The 15,435-nt window shown below is 41.3% G+C and overlaps 1 protein-coding gene across 1 annotated transcript in view; it reads left to right on the top strand.

The window, feature by feature from the left end:
• Positions 1 to 3,362: 3,362 nt before the first annotated feature.
• wwc1 (WW and C2 domain containing 1) overlaps positions 3,363 to 15,435 on the top strand; it is a 48,761-nt gene continuing 36,688 nt past the window's right edge. The window contains exon 1 of the mRNA XM_085798241.1: positions 3,363 to 4,420. Within this exon, the coding sequence (XP_085654367.1) occupies positions 4,302 to 4,420 (119 nt within the window). The 5' untranslated portion in view covers positions 3,363 to 4,301. The remainder of the gene's footprint in view (positions 4,421 to 15,435) is intronic.

The raw sequence follows: 15,435 nt of genomic DNA, 5'->3' as shown, positions 1-15,435 counted from the left end.
TTTTCCCACGGCAAAACTGACCAATAGTACCCTGAAACACACCAATTATTTTCTATATAAACTGTGTTGCCTGAGACTGTCATCCTTTCCTATACTGAATGATAAGGGGAAAGGGGAAAGTCACATGACATTGTTATAGAGCTATAACCTGTAGGTCAATGTCAGTTTAATTTAACCTTGACCATAATCTCTGATATTAAATCTGTAGTAACTGATTGTTTCCACTCAGGGGCAGCAAAAACTAGATATGAACACTGAAATGTCATTTTAAATTGATAGTGAGTCATTCACCTGGTGAATCTCAGTCCATAATTGATCCTATTGTCATACTGGACTTGATAACTGGAGAATTAACCTATGGAAATGTCCTGTTGTTGGATTTGTCATGGAAAGTTGAAGACAGTGATGAAAATGTGGTAATATTTTGTTGGAGAGACTCAGTGTCAGCAGATATGCAATAAGCCTCTTATATGCATTGGGGACTTTTAATAAACACAAATCCAAACATATCCTATCGCAGTCCTAAAAATGTAATCATATAGCCTAATATTTTCATCATTAGATATGCATAAATGTAGCTCCAGCTCTCCCACTTCCAGACCGCACTTGAAGGCAGCAGGAACACCCCGCCCATCGCCGGTGTACCGACGGGAGCACGGACGTCAGAGGCTATAGTGAATTGTTGTGAATCCGAGCAGACATAAGGGAGGAGGATCTCAGACAGAATATGAATGAAGCTGTGACAACTATTTATCAAAAACAGTGTTAGAAAGTGCTTTACAACAATTTGCTAGACAGTAAGATATAAAAACACAAAGAAAGAATTAAACAAATTACACAAAAACTCCAAAAAGAGAGTAAACTAGGCTATATAAAAAAAAACTTTTCAAAAATATCTTAAGCCAATTTGTTGACTAGCCTATTATTAAGGCCCATTATCTGCCACCCTATCTTTCACAAATTACGGAGAATTGGTCCACTGATCAATGGAAATAGAATAAAACAATATAAAATAACATCCAAAATCCGTGAATAATGACATTCTACAGAAATATAGGTTAGATGATAAAATACAATAGCCTATTGTCTGAACTGTCTTTAAACAAATTCCACTTCAGATATGTACTATACTAAATAACAAAGACAAGGAACATAGACAACACTGGTGTCGACACAAGACAGATAAAGAAACATGACATGCAGAATTACATATTTAAAGCCAATAACTACATAGGAATCTATGAACTAACCAGCCCACCAGGTTTCACTGACCAGTCAGTGACTGAGACCTCTGAGCACAGAGCTTCCTCTGGGTTTAGGACACTTTGCAGACTCATCCAGGACTGAGGCAAAGTCACTTAAACAAGAACCAGAGGGAATTTACAGGGCTGAATATGAGGGTTATAACCATGCAAATGTCACGTCTGATAACAACCAGAGCACCAGGCCACACTGACAATCAACAACCAGATGTTTAATCAGGAAGCAGCTGAGTTGAGGGTTAAAGTGCTGCAAGAAACTCTGAGTTTAACATTCAAACTTTCTCATTCTGTGTCCTTCAAGACCTAAATTAATGTCATGAGTCATTTTTTAAAACTATAATTTCAGTACCTTAATCAGAGTGTTTCCTGTGATCAAAATTAGAGCAGGTGGAACAGCAGGTGTTTCCTTTGGTCTTGAAATTACGGCAATGCCCTCTACTCAAATTCTGTCAGTTTTAAATAAAAGAGCTAAAGTGCTGTTGGAAACCATCCTGGCAAGTTTAATCAAAACCCAACCTGTGGCCAGCTGTACAGGCACAAAACAAACTAAACAAAACAAAAAACGGACCTCAGTCTCCATGGCACAGCATGAGGATGCACCTGCACCATATCACTTTGACCTCCAGAGAGCGCTGTGAGCTTGAGACTGAGTAGCCTGTGTCAATTCAGAGAGCTGTGGAAATGGGCCTATATAGCTACATTATTCATATTTGCATAAATTGTGAATCAAACACATCAGAGTTTTTTGCTCTGACCCCCTTCTCGGTTTTTACCATTAAAGCAGCACCTGTTCTCTTCAGTAACCTACATCTGTGCCAGGATTTTACAGGTTGTTCCAACATCTTGGAGAAGACCACCTGTGGATTTAGTCCACATCAGTATCCCCTGTCTCTTGTGATCCAAGACCGAGTCCATGATGCTGAGGTTAGGGATCTGGTGGGCCAGACAATGTGGTCGTTGTCACTGAATATGAAACTTTATGAGGCTGCTGTATGCTTGTCTTTAAAACTTCTGCACAGTTCAAATTTAAATTGAATATAACAATATTCTTATAGGCTACCCCACTTTTAAAGACTTGCTTTTAGGTGCTTTCTTTGTATTTTTTTCATGGCCTTTATTTTTCCTGAGGCTATTATCCTTTTCTTTAAAAAAAAAAAATCTTACTGTCCTATACTATATTTTATTGTTTGTTTTTATCAGTTTCTATTGTTTTTTTTCTTTTCCGTTTTAATCTTATTTAGTAGCATTATTTTATGAAACTGCTCTTATTTGTTTCTCAATGCTTTTATTTTTCTGTTTTATTTCACTTTAGCCCATTCTGTGCTTTACATTTTGTAGTGCTTATAATTCCTTTAATTATTTATGTTTTATGGGCTCTTATGAGTTTTATGTCTCTGTTTTGGGGCTCAGCTGTTGCCATTGCTCTTGTGTGTGTCTGCTTGCATGTCAAAGCACTTTATAAACTGTTGTTTTAAAGGTGCAATAAATAAAGGAATGATATACAATTATTATCAATTGTATTTATCATAGCCTTTGTTTAGGGTTTCATTTTACACACTAGACCAGGCCTGGGCAAACTAAGGCCCGTGGGCCATTTCCAACCTATTAATCCAGCCCATCAAATACTGGTAAAAACTGTCCAAATTATTCCAAAGACCACAAACTTTGATGCACAGGCAAAAAAGGGGGACCAGCAACACTGCTCCCACTGAAATTGAATATTATTTGAATGTAAGTTTTCTTTTACTTTTAGGTAATGGCTTTAACGTGTAATTTAGTCTATTAGTTCACACACACACACACACACACACACACACACACACACACACACACACACACACACACACACACACACACACACACACACACACACACACACTGATAGGTAGGTAGGCTACTGACCCCCCAGCCAAATTTTAAAACTCATTGTGATCCCCAAGCTAAAATGTTTGCCCACCCCTGCACTAACTTAGACCATGTTCAGAACTTTTTTGTTGATATCAGTCTGTCAAATCATTGCGACCGGAAGTTTCACCTTGCTGGCAACAGAAGTTTTATTTTGAAATCGTAGCCGGAAGCTGCCGCTGCGAACGTCCGGAGCTTGACAGCGGTCGACCGGCCGAAGTCATCGGGACTGAGGGAAGACTTTACCGCCGCCACCGCTGCCGCCGCTGCCTCCCTCCCTTCCTCCCGTCCGGGCTGCAAACGGATCATTTATCAAAGATAACAGACCCGAGTTTCACGCGGGGTTTACCGGATTTTTACGTCTTCGGATTTGCTCGTTACTTTTCCTCTCTCGGCGGCGCTCGGAGTGCTCGTTACCCCGCGGCGGCTGGCGGCTAGCATCGGTGACTGCTGCTCAACATGGTGGCCTGTAGGCAGGAGGGAGAGACGAGCTCACTGAGGGGGTTTTAGAGGGGTTTTTAACGGCACTCGGACGGTTTTCGGTGTGAAGCTCCCCCCTTCACTGGTGTGGACACATTACTGCCCTCCTTTGGTTTTTTATTGAGGTTTATGGACTTGGACGTGAGGCAGCTTTCTGTGTTTATGTTGAAACCGACAACAGACCAGCGGCAGCAGCAGCAGCAGCAGCAGCATCGCCCGTGTGCTGTGGACCGTGGATAATTGTAGTTTACTTAAAAAGTTGTCACCGGAAAAGTTGCAAAACATGCGTTTAAAACTGGAAAAACACGTCAAATATCATCACGGTGTAGTTTAATGACCGCTGTGTTTATATTACACATGAGTTGACACTCGCAGAGAGATGAATTGGTGCACAAGTGCAGCCTGCTGGAGCTGCTTCACCCTCTGATACAGTGTCTTTCATCAGCCCCTTTCTTTTTTTTTTTTGGAATCATTGCTAATCGGTGGATTATTATGGATTATTATTATTATTCCCTAATCCAAGGCGCGCCAGACCGGGAATTTTGGGAATAACTACTGATGCCGTTGTTGCTGATGATGACAGAGAAAAGCGATGGTTTCCCTTCGTTATGATTTTGAGTAGAGAGGAGTTAATTACATGGAGACTCGCCTGACATGCCAAGGAAGGAGTTGCCACTACCTGAGGGTTGGGAGGAAGCCAGAGACTTTGATGGCAAAGTCTATTACATTGACCACATCAACCAGATCACCAGCTGGATCGACCCCAGAGACAGGTATGGAGTCTGCTGTAGGAAGACCTTTGACCCCTTGCAGATGAGATATTGAAGGAAAAAATGTAAATGTGACCTATGCATACCACTAGACCAGGCCAAAGGAGCCTGATCGGCTGAAATATATTTACTGTTCCTCTGCAAACGGCACTTTTAATGTCACATACACATAGTAAATGACAATTTTATACATTATGTTTCTCAGTATGAAAGTTTAACCCACCAGACATGAACAGACGCAGGGAGCTGTTGCACCTGTGCTCAGTACTGGGCTCTATAAAGACCAGCCGCTGGTCCATAGATCCTAGTTGTGGAAGAGAAAGAAGGCTGACTCAGTTTAATTTCAAATGTAGACAGAAATGTACATAGGATGTAAAAAGATACAATAAATGCAAATACCAGCAGACACACATACTCTATTTACCTCTGCTCCTGTGTTGCCTTTATTCTGAACTATGACATCTCTGTCTGTCACGGTGTTTGGGACATCTATCGTCCATGTCTCTTATCCTAGTAACAGTTATTTTCATTGTTAATGTCCCACTCTTTTAAGGTATAGCCTAGTAGTTTACTGGGCTCATGTGTTTCACTGCATTGACAAAACAAAGCTGCCAAATGGTGTGATATTATGTGTAGGGCTGCACGTAATGGGAGTTTTTTTTTGTATTTTAATTTAGATCCCTTTTTGCCACCTTATTGTAGCAGTGGCTGTTCCTTAAGTCACCATTTATAACCTTTTAAATTTTTTATGATGATGATTTATTGATTAATGAGCCAGAAATTTGAGCAAAGTGCCTGTTTGAATTTCAAAGATATTCAGTCTGCTGTTGTGTACTATAAAGAACAGCATCAACTCCCCAGATTCGAGAAGCTACAACAACACATGCAGCTTTTTGGTTAACACAAAAAAGTAGATGAGCAGAATAGTTGTTACCTAACTTTCTGCCAACTCACTGACTGATCAGTAAACTAATTACCCTTAATAGGCATTATTCTATCTCCCTAGAAAGCTCAAATGTCCCGTCCCTTCCTTTCTTGCTACTCTCTATGAACCTGATTCTTTTATTTTCTACCTATAGCTGTTTTCATCCAGAAATAACAGATGGCACTTTTTTTTTGCACAAGATAATGTGAAGACACGGGTTAAGTGGGAGTGTTGAAGAGCAGTGGTGGTGATGAGAGGAAAGTGTAAAGAGGACAGAATGAGCGTCTTCTGAGCTGCAGTCATTTCTTATTTGAAGTAGAAATTTGACCTTGATGCTGGGAGTCGTCCTCCTTTGGTGCTACATCAAGCAGATCTCAGCTGGTGATAAACAAGATGTTCCTTCGCACAGTGTGCTCTGTGAAGTGGTTTCTCATTAGCTTTGAAAGGGGAGATGCAGAGTAAATGGGAGTGACACGTTAATCACTACAGAACGACGCTATCCATGATCAAACTCATAGAAAAAGTTGAGTAGATTACAGAAACAATCCCAACACTCTTTCCAAGAGATGTATGTTGGAAATGGAAAGTTACCTCCAGTATGTTTGACATATAGTTTACTACTGAGACTAATGCTGACATTAGAGGCTTTCCCACTGCCATCAGAAGCCGCTTGTTAGCGGGTTTAAACAGGTTTTTTGGCCAGTGGGAAAGGGGTATAATTGTTGCAATTACTGTGTATGTATAACATAGACTGGCACAGTGGAGGATGTATGCAGCATGTAAGCTTGCCCACTTGGTCATATATTTCATACTTTTTCTGAATTTTATTTTATAGTCTTATTTGTGTGTTTTTAGAACCAAAAACCAGCTCTGTGTAGTTTAACATCTTCACTCTTGGGCTTCTGCCTGGAACTCTAGTAACAACGAGCCGATGATCAGACGAGAGGAGGCTCCGAGCCTCTTCTCTTCTCAGTCTGGCCGACTGTTTTAGGAGTAATCAAAGAAAAACTGCAGATTTAAGATAAAACACTCAAAGAAACCAAATCCTGCAAGTCTTGGATGGTGGGTAAAGGTGGACAAGGTTTGGGGCAATGTATGACATCACAAAATTGCAGAAGTCCTGACAGCCTGGTGCATTCTGTGGACTGAGGCTTTAATAATAATGAGAGATGGATCACCTTTGTGCTATATGGCACCTTGACTAAATTTAGTAAATTGTGTTCATATCACTACAGAATCATCATTTTTCTGTCTTCCAGCCATTTGTTACCATTCATTTTAACAGTGTGGATTAAGAATACACCTGTAAAAAACCCTGCGTGCTGTATCTTGTTGATCTTTTTGCCTGTGTTTCTTTGTCAGTTTCACATCGTCATCCCCCAACAAGGCAGCTTTGAGCTGTTTCTACTTAAGTATTTTGTTGTGGCAGTGTGTTCAAGGACGATTCAACACAGTCCTGACTCTGAGCTGTTATTGGAAATCTACCAGGGGAATAATGAAAGTAACCAAGGAAACAAAAAGCAAGCAAAAGTTAACAGTTGGAAAATTATATATAATTTGGACCAGTAACATACCAACATCACATATTACAGCATCAACAAGCTTCAAGTCTCTACAGGTTGAAGGGAAGTGAATGAAAGTCAGTGGCTGCTTGGAAGGTCAAACGTCATTATGAAATACATTCAAGGCGCTTCATCAGGAATACCTGTTCATCTGATTCCACTTCCTGTCAACCAAGAACAGAGACCAGAAAGCCCATTCATGAGGGCTGGTCTTGTACAGACTAGAAAATGTAACCAGATTTGGTGGATCTGGATGAAGCCGCAGGTAGTTGGGAATGGGATGGAGTTAGTGCTGCCAGGTTCAACATCCATGGACCCAACTTGCTATGCCTTGTGTTGGCAGTCCTGGCCGGTCGTGTTACACCTCTTTTTGGCCACACCCTACCTTTACCATCTATTTACCTTCTACTAATGCAGGGATGCAAACAGCCTCCTTTTCGTCAATTTCTGCTTTTTTAACGGGATCTTGGATGACTTGTGCGATTCGTAGATCTGAAGAGTTTTTCATTTGGGGTGGCGAGCGGGGTTACGTGTGCTCCGACTCATAAACAGCCTATCACATCCCTTGATGTGGACCGTGCTAAGAGTGACATGTGAACAGCCAAGCATCTAACAGACAGTCCTCTGTTTGCGCCTTGCCTGGCTCATTGAAACATCCTATCACATCCCTGGATGCTACGAGTGACAGGCAAACAGCCAATCATTTAATAGCTGTGTAGTTTGGTTGCAGCACCATCGCACTTTCTGGTCATATCCTGGTCAGTTTTTGACCCGCCCTGTGCTTGTGGCCGGCCTTTATTTGTTTGTGTAAACAATACCCCCAGCCTTGTGGCCTACTGTATGAGACCCGGCTGTTAATTGAATACCGTCTATTAACTCATTGAGTGCCAACCACGTAATTTTAAGTTTTTCGTTCCCATGTGTTGAGTGCCAATAACATAATTTTACGTTTTTTGCTTTTTTTATTTATTATGAAAATAGACACTTAAACACACCTTTATGTTTAAATTTGGGGACTCTACGACGAGCAGAACTGAAATAGATGACGATCAAAGACTCATGACAGCTCATGATCTGGAAGTTTTTATCATAACTCGGCTTTTGCAAACCGAGTTATGCATGTGTTATGCATCTCTCACCCGCGAGGCTCCAGCAGCTCGGAGCCGAAACAGGAAGCTCTCAGCCGACAGTCCCGCCCGGTCTTCATCTCGAGCAACACCGTGTCCTCCCGCGGTAGAATGTGATGGTCTCTCGGCCAAAGCAGGCCGCCGGCACCGACCCGTACCACAGAAGGACCGCGACCACCGGTGGGGCCGGAGTTCCGGACCTGCTTTGGCCGAGAGACCATCACATTCCGCGGTGAGAGGCTGCGACACGGCACGATGCGTCTGTGTTATTGTTGTTTAGTGGCGCCCCCCCGCCCCCGATGGTGGTTTTGTGAATAGAACAATTGTTGTATATATTTATCTTACACGAGCCCTTTGATCCAGAAATGCAAGTGTCAGAAGAGCGTCAGGCACAAACAGAGCACCTTTCATAAAAGACGCTCTATCTCCTTTTCTAGAAAAAAAGCAGGGATTTTGATGAAAAGCAGCCATGTTTAGCTTGAGTTTTCTCAGAATACGCTGTGGCTCTACAAAAATGGTCAAAAATGGTCTAAATTGCCGGTACACTTGACTAAAACTTTGGAAAAGAGCGCGACAGTCAGTGAGTTAATTGAGGAAATACGGTAACTTCTCTTCGCATTACTTCTTAACATGCTCTGCAATCTTTTCCCCACGCCAACTCATGTTGTTTCTGTGCAGCTGCTCCTGTATAGATTTAAAAAAAAAACTTTTTTAATATGCATGCATACGCGTTATTCATTAAAATCTTAAGTTTGGTTGGACTGAAATAAGCCCCCATACCCCACTATAAGTTTGGAGGCTCTTTCTTTTTTCACAATACCTGTGTTTGCATCCCTGCATCCCCTGATGGCTACTTCCACTAGGACAACACTCAATTATGCAAAGCTAAAGTTATCTGGTCACAACAGTGAACTTAAGTGGGCTTGAACTGTGGGATGTGATAGAACAGGAGACTGGCACCATGGACAGAGAAGAAATGATGCAGCCATGTCAGCAGTATTGTCCTGGATCTCCTAATAAAGGAACTGTTATGCTGTCTGGGTTCTTCAGCCTGAGGAGGATGTTGGGGCAAAGTCTCAGCCACCGTTTAATTGCTTAATATCTTTTAATAATTCATTAGACGCTAGTAAGAACAGGTAGATGAGTTATTAAAGGTATATTTCTATGAATTTTTTCATTATGAAGCTGGTCTGGCTTCTTTATGAATACTGAAAGTATCAAGGCCTCAGTGTTGCAGTGGATACAGTATGCTGGGTCCTGAACCAGGTAGAAAGGCGACTAGAAAACCAGAACTATTTTATTTTATTTTATTTTATCCCGATCATTCACATTGCTGAAATGGGAAATTCCAGGTGTGGAGGTGTGACTTACTGTACCTTTTTCTTTGTCCTTCTGGCTCTCATAGAAATCCATATATGTAATAGGCTTAGAGTGCCAAGCATGCAGAGCCACTTGTACAAAAATGCAGTGTAAATGGGGGGTGGGGGTGGAGGGGGGGCTCGTTTTTCATCCTGACCAGTTACTTAAGACCCCTCGGACTTTGACACCAAATCCCTTTAATGGCTTATGTCTGGAATTCAGGAGGCTTACGGCTTGTTTTTGTCTTTTCTGTGTGACGATGTGAGCGAGCACACTGATTCTTTTCTCGTTGCATTAGGTCCACTGCTTAGTATTTAACATGTTTTATGTAGTGTAGGTAACCGATGCTGTTATTCAGAGGGGGAAATGAATCTACTGAACTGAATTAAGCAGCAGTTGCTCGTTCATCAACATTACACGCACAGCAGCCGTAAGAATTGAATGAATCAGAGCCATTATCCTCAAACAAGGACAGAGGAATAATTCCTCCGTCCTCAGTTGTGAAGTTTCTCAGGGCCATTAACTCCAGCTTTAAATACCTGACATAAAATACTAAATGCCATATCATGTCTTCTAAAATGTTATTGCCTTTGTCTTTCTTTACTTGGGTTTATTCTGGGGGGGGGGTTAAAGCAGAAGTAAGCGATCCAGTCGTTTTGGATAACTTCTTGTCAGCCGATGGAGTTAGCAGTCCCTGCCCTCGTCCCTGCCCCTTTATGCCGTTCTCTCTCCTCATTGGATAAAAGGTTGTAGGATACAAGGAAAGTTTTCTCCTCGGCTTACAGCAGAGCAGAGTGACTGACAGACCCGTGTTTCAGACCAAACACTCTATGTAAGTGATTGCCGTTGAGGCCCTATGTGCCACCAAGGCACGAAGTGGATAAAGAAGAAGAAGTGATTGCCGTCGGAACATGTAACTATTTAAGACTTATATTAACACAAACATTCCGCTTACTTCTGCTTTAAGTTTGCGCAAAGTCATTTCAAAGTTTTAGATTTTTGCTTTTGTATGACAACCACCTCAGGTTGAATCCACATGAGTTGACAGGTTTTTGTGTTTATCTGATCAAAAAAATAGTAAAACAAATAGTGCAAATGTCTGGTGATATAAAGATGTGTCATGTGTTTGTCTTAGCCTGCTACTATGTGCTGCCTGTCCCCAGTATCTTTGCACTGTCTGCATAGTTGAATGAAAGTATGACATACAGTATATCAGTCGAGTTTGTCAGAGAGTGGTCCAAGACTGAGACTCATGATGCGTTTGATGACATCCGGGCCGGCCAGTGTTTATACTGTATGTGTGTGATAATACTGATACTGCAATAACAGTAACACCTGTAGTACAGTGTGTAAACCATATGATTAGTCAATTATCAAAACTTTGTTTGTTCTCAAGTTGACAAGATAGCTGAGTGGCTTATTGGTTATTACTGGGGCAGCAAGTCCTGGTTCAATTCCAGTCCAGTTGCACGTGTTCACCACTAATAAACTGTGAGATAGTAACACATTGGTCTACAGGTTAATCTGTCAGTATTTTTTTTAAATTGATATACAAAATATGAAAAGGTTGTCCAAAGTAAAGCATTTGATACTGACAATTTTACTGGAAAGCTCTCTTTTATTACCACAAGTTCATCTCTCATATATTAGTGTTGTTGATAACATGGCTGACATCTTTGCATTTGGCCGTTGCTGCAGAATAATGGTAATGACAGCTTTATAGCATCGGTGTGAATAAGTACTTTGATTTATGAGGTGCTGACTTGTCCCTGATTGGCCTTCACATCATGAGCTCTCTTCAGCAAGGACACCTTGAAACATAATATACAAAGAACAAGCAATATGTAAAAGCAATAAAAGATTCAATGTATGACCAATAAAGAGGCCATAAAGTAATTGTTTCCTAAAGGTTGTGATTCAGTTCAGTGATACACGTGCACACTGCAAAATGAAAACAATAGTAAGTTTCTTCCTAAAGGTGTCTAGAGCTGTTTCATCGGTTGTAAGCCACACACACACACACACACACACACACACACACACACACACACACACACACACACACACACACACACACACACACACACAGGGGTGAAACGCAGGTAGCCCACGGTACGGTCTGTACCTCGGTTTTTGGGCCACAGTTTTTTCGGTACAGTTTCCGTACATGTTTTGTGCATAAACAGAACTTTTTTTTTTCTCCCCAAATTATGTTTCAAATCGTATTTCCTAGTAGAGCTCTCTCTCACACACTGAACAGGCTCTCCTCTCTGTGCCCCTTTCAAACAGAGATCATGCTATATTGCCGTCAAGGAAGACCCCTCCCTATGCCGGCATCCGCCACAGGCTCATTTGGGCCAGTCTCTCACAAAAAAAAAAAAAATTCACCATCTCTCATCCCTGTCAGTAAGCTCCTCCTCCTACTGGACTCAGCCTCTCTCTCGTGCGCAGGCCGCGCCCACACACTCACACACGTGCGCATGGACAGACGTCCCGCCGGAACGCTATTAAACGCTAAATGTGCTAAATTGCGCTAATTGTACAGTTTTCAAATTACCCCATGTTCGCGATCAGCGCCTGCTTGTGCTGCCATGCCCGTTGGTTTTTTTTATTTTGAGCTGCACTTTCAACCGTGTGACATGAAGGGTGGTTCGGTATTTTACTGAGTACCGTGGCATCCCGCACGCACGCATACACGCACGCACGGTTTAATGATGGCAGGTGGAATGAAGACCTCTTCTACTTTGGTTGTTTTACACTCAGACACTTATTAGAGGAAGTGAAAAAGAAAACCTCCCCAAACAAAGTCCTTAAAAAACAACACTCACACACACATTCCTGAAACACACAACGTGAAGGACCGAGCAGCGCACAGACTCGCCAGCCAAAGGCCTGATTCATCTGAAATCCCTTTCACTGCCTGCCAAGGTGCACGGGGTCAAAGTGCAGCGTGAGGCCCTGCAAACTGTAAACTAGGACCTGAACAGAGGCTGGCTCAGCCACAGCTGCAGTCTAGTTTGTTTTAATACATAACCGACCATCTTATAACTTATTTATTTGTGGCAGCTCACAAAGAGCATTCAGACAGAAGCAGGAATGTGCACTAGTTTGAGACAAAAAGGTTTGTGTTAGAATAGAATAAGAGCTAATTCAACCCATTTAAACCTGATTGGATGATTTTTCATCTGTGTTTTTCATCACATTTTTTCACATTTCTGATTGCTGATCTACTTAAAATCAATTTAATATTCTAAATCTGTATATAAACATGCAATGAATGGTTTATAACACACTGTAGTGGTAGTAATTAATTAGCAGATAGAAGTGTTAACTCATGTATTTATGACACCCGAGCATGGAGGGCTACTATATAAACAGATATAAAGTTGTAATTGTTGGCATATGCTGCACATTAGTAAACGTTTTAATTTGCACCAGGGACAGTAAATCCAGCTGTGTGCTGTGACCACATGAACACATCTGGTTGGTTATTTTGCCCTTCAGCCAGAGCAGAGCCTAACTACAGATGATCCCTTGTATTTCTGCCGGACGATTTACTATCTATTTAGTTTTTAGCCTAATTCTCTGTACTCATATTTGAAACCTTGGTCGTTTTTTAACTATGTATCATTATTGAATGTTTTTACCAGTTGTGGTCTGGTCTGGTTTTTGTAAGGACTGAAGAGCACTACTTCAATGTGTCACCAAATTCTGTCTTTCGTTGTTTGAACTGGAAGACTGTTTGGAGTAGCATTTGGTGATTGGTATGTGTTGACGTCCTTTGTTTTGGATCATAGTGTCAGTAAAATCATTTCTGCCCATTCAGCTGTAAAAACATGTTCATCTTTGGTATTTAGAGAAGTTTTGAGTTTCCTGCTGCAGTCGTGTGAAAACCCTCCCAGTGCAGGCTGCCTTCAGGAATGAAGAAAGACGGCCAGCCTTATTTTGATACTGACAGCTTTGCGCATTTGTGTGTGTGTGTTTGTGTGTATGCATCCTGCCCAGGGCCCTCAGAGGAACAGTCACAGATATCCAATAATATTTATTAGAAAAGCCAATGTGGCCGTATGACGTCCAGATCCCAGTGCTGATTTAATTTTCAAAGACTTTTCAAAGATTTCTAAACAAAACCTTTCTCTTTCTCCTCTTTTCTTGGGTGATCAGTTTTTATTTATCAAAATCTCTTGATAAAGTATTACAAAATTGTTAATATCCAGTCAAATTTAAAGGTGCCATGTTTTGTTTTTTTTGTTTTTTGAAGTAGTCTACAAGAAGATACATTTTAGTCTTTAGAAACCAAAATCGACCTCTGTGTAGTTTTACATCTCCTCTGTGTGTGGACTGAGGCTTTGATACTTTCACAGACCTGATCTATGATCACAGTAGTATACTCTACCTTTATACAATATAGTACCTTTAACACGTTGCCATTGAGTATACACTCAGCAAGTTTAGGTATCTGTGGACAGCAACAAAAAAGCAGAACCAAAAGAGGAATAGAAGTAGTAAAAATGTGAACCCTGTGAGTGTTTTCAAAGCCTTGATGAATTCTTCAGAGTGCTATATCATCTATCCACCCTTGCAGTGACGCATTGAATGCATATCGTCAGGTGAAAGGAATGTTATCTGCCAGATAACACGCTGTCATCATTGGTATGAGAAGGTTGATGTGCAGAAAGACTGTGGCTGATTTCTGCTGTCATTTCTCTTTTTTATTGTGTTTTCACTCTTTATTTGCTGCTTTGTTTAAGGAGTATGTGCTGTGTGTGTGTGTCATTGTTTCGTTCTCGGACTTTGAGCGGCTGTGAAATGCAGTTTAAAGCCTCATAACAGGACTTGAGGAATGTATATATGCCGCGCTGAATGAACGTTTCTCTGACTCACCGTTCAGCTATGCAGCCCGCCTCCCTGTGTGTTTGCACTCTGCCGCACACTTTGTCAGTTTGCATTAGAACGCCGGGGCCCGGCCAGGCTGTTTACCTTGGTATGCGAAACCTGTGGAGGTGTGAGTGTGTGTGTTTGTGTGTGTGTGTGTATTCTACTGCCTCGGCTTTTAAAGGCCGACATAGAGGCAGAATTTAATATCCTGCAAATCAATTTTTGATGCCAAAACATCACAAGAGTTCAGTGTTTTCCTCACTGAGTTTTAGCCTCAGATAAGCTTCTTAAAAAACGTGCAGACCAACATGTGACACGGAAACTCTGCTGAGACCCTAACGCACACACTAATCAACTGTCCAAAACCCACAGATGTTTTGACTTTTTTGAAGAAAAAGTCACAAATCTTCATAAGTAAGAAGCTGGAGCTAGAAAATATTGAAGTTTTGTGCATGAAAAATGATTTCAACAATTCATCATATGCTGAAATTGTGGCGGACATTATTTTTCAATCGACGTGATCAATTAATTAGCTTAAAACTAAATTTTATAATTTATTTAACACTTTCATCATGTTTTGTTTGAAGTGTTAAATGATTTCTTCATGTAATAAATGTTTTACGTCTCCACTCTCAGGCCTCTCTCTGGAGCCCTAATCACAATAGGTCAATGAGCCAATCAGAAAAGAGGAGGTCTGAGCCTCTCGTCTCGTCTGCTTGGCTGACTGTTTCAAATAAAATGAAAGATCTATCAGGCAAACATCAGCAGAAACCAAACCCTGCATGTGCTGTATGGTGGGTCCAGGTGGGCAGGGCTGGAGGCTTTTCTGAGTGCTGTGACATCACAAAGTCACAGGAAGTCTTCATGGCTCAGATTTTCTGAATACAGTGTGCGTTTGTGGACTGAGACTTTCATAGTATAAATATGGAACCAAGACTCGATCTCTCACGCTACACATGGACCTTTGTTGGCAGTAGGGCTGCAACAAGTAGCATATTTTACTATCCGAATGTTTGAGGTCACTATTTGAGTAGTACTCGAGTATTCGTTTGAAAAAAAAAAAATTCAAATTTCATTTGAATTTTGGGTGAACTATCCCTTTAACCAGGAATCTAACTCCACCTCCTGTGATTCAAGTGAAGGAATTTACCTGAATCCTTAGATGAC

The sequence above is a fragment of the Trachurus japonicus genome, chromosome 14, assembly GCF_045865225.1.
Source record: "Trachurus japonicus isolate A0001 chromosome 14, Traja_1.0".
Classification (NCBI taxonomy): Eukaryota; Metazoa; Chordata; class Actinopteri; order Carangiformes; family Carangidae; genus Trachurus; species Trachurus japonicus.
The sequence above is the reverse complement of the archived record's forward strand: the minus strand, read 5'-3'. Positions and strand labels throughout refer to the sequence as shown.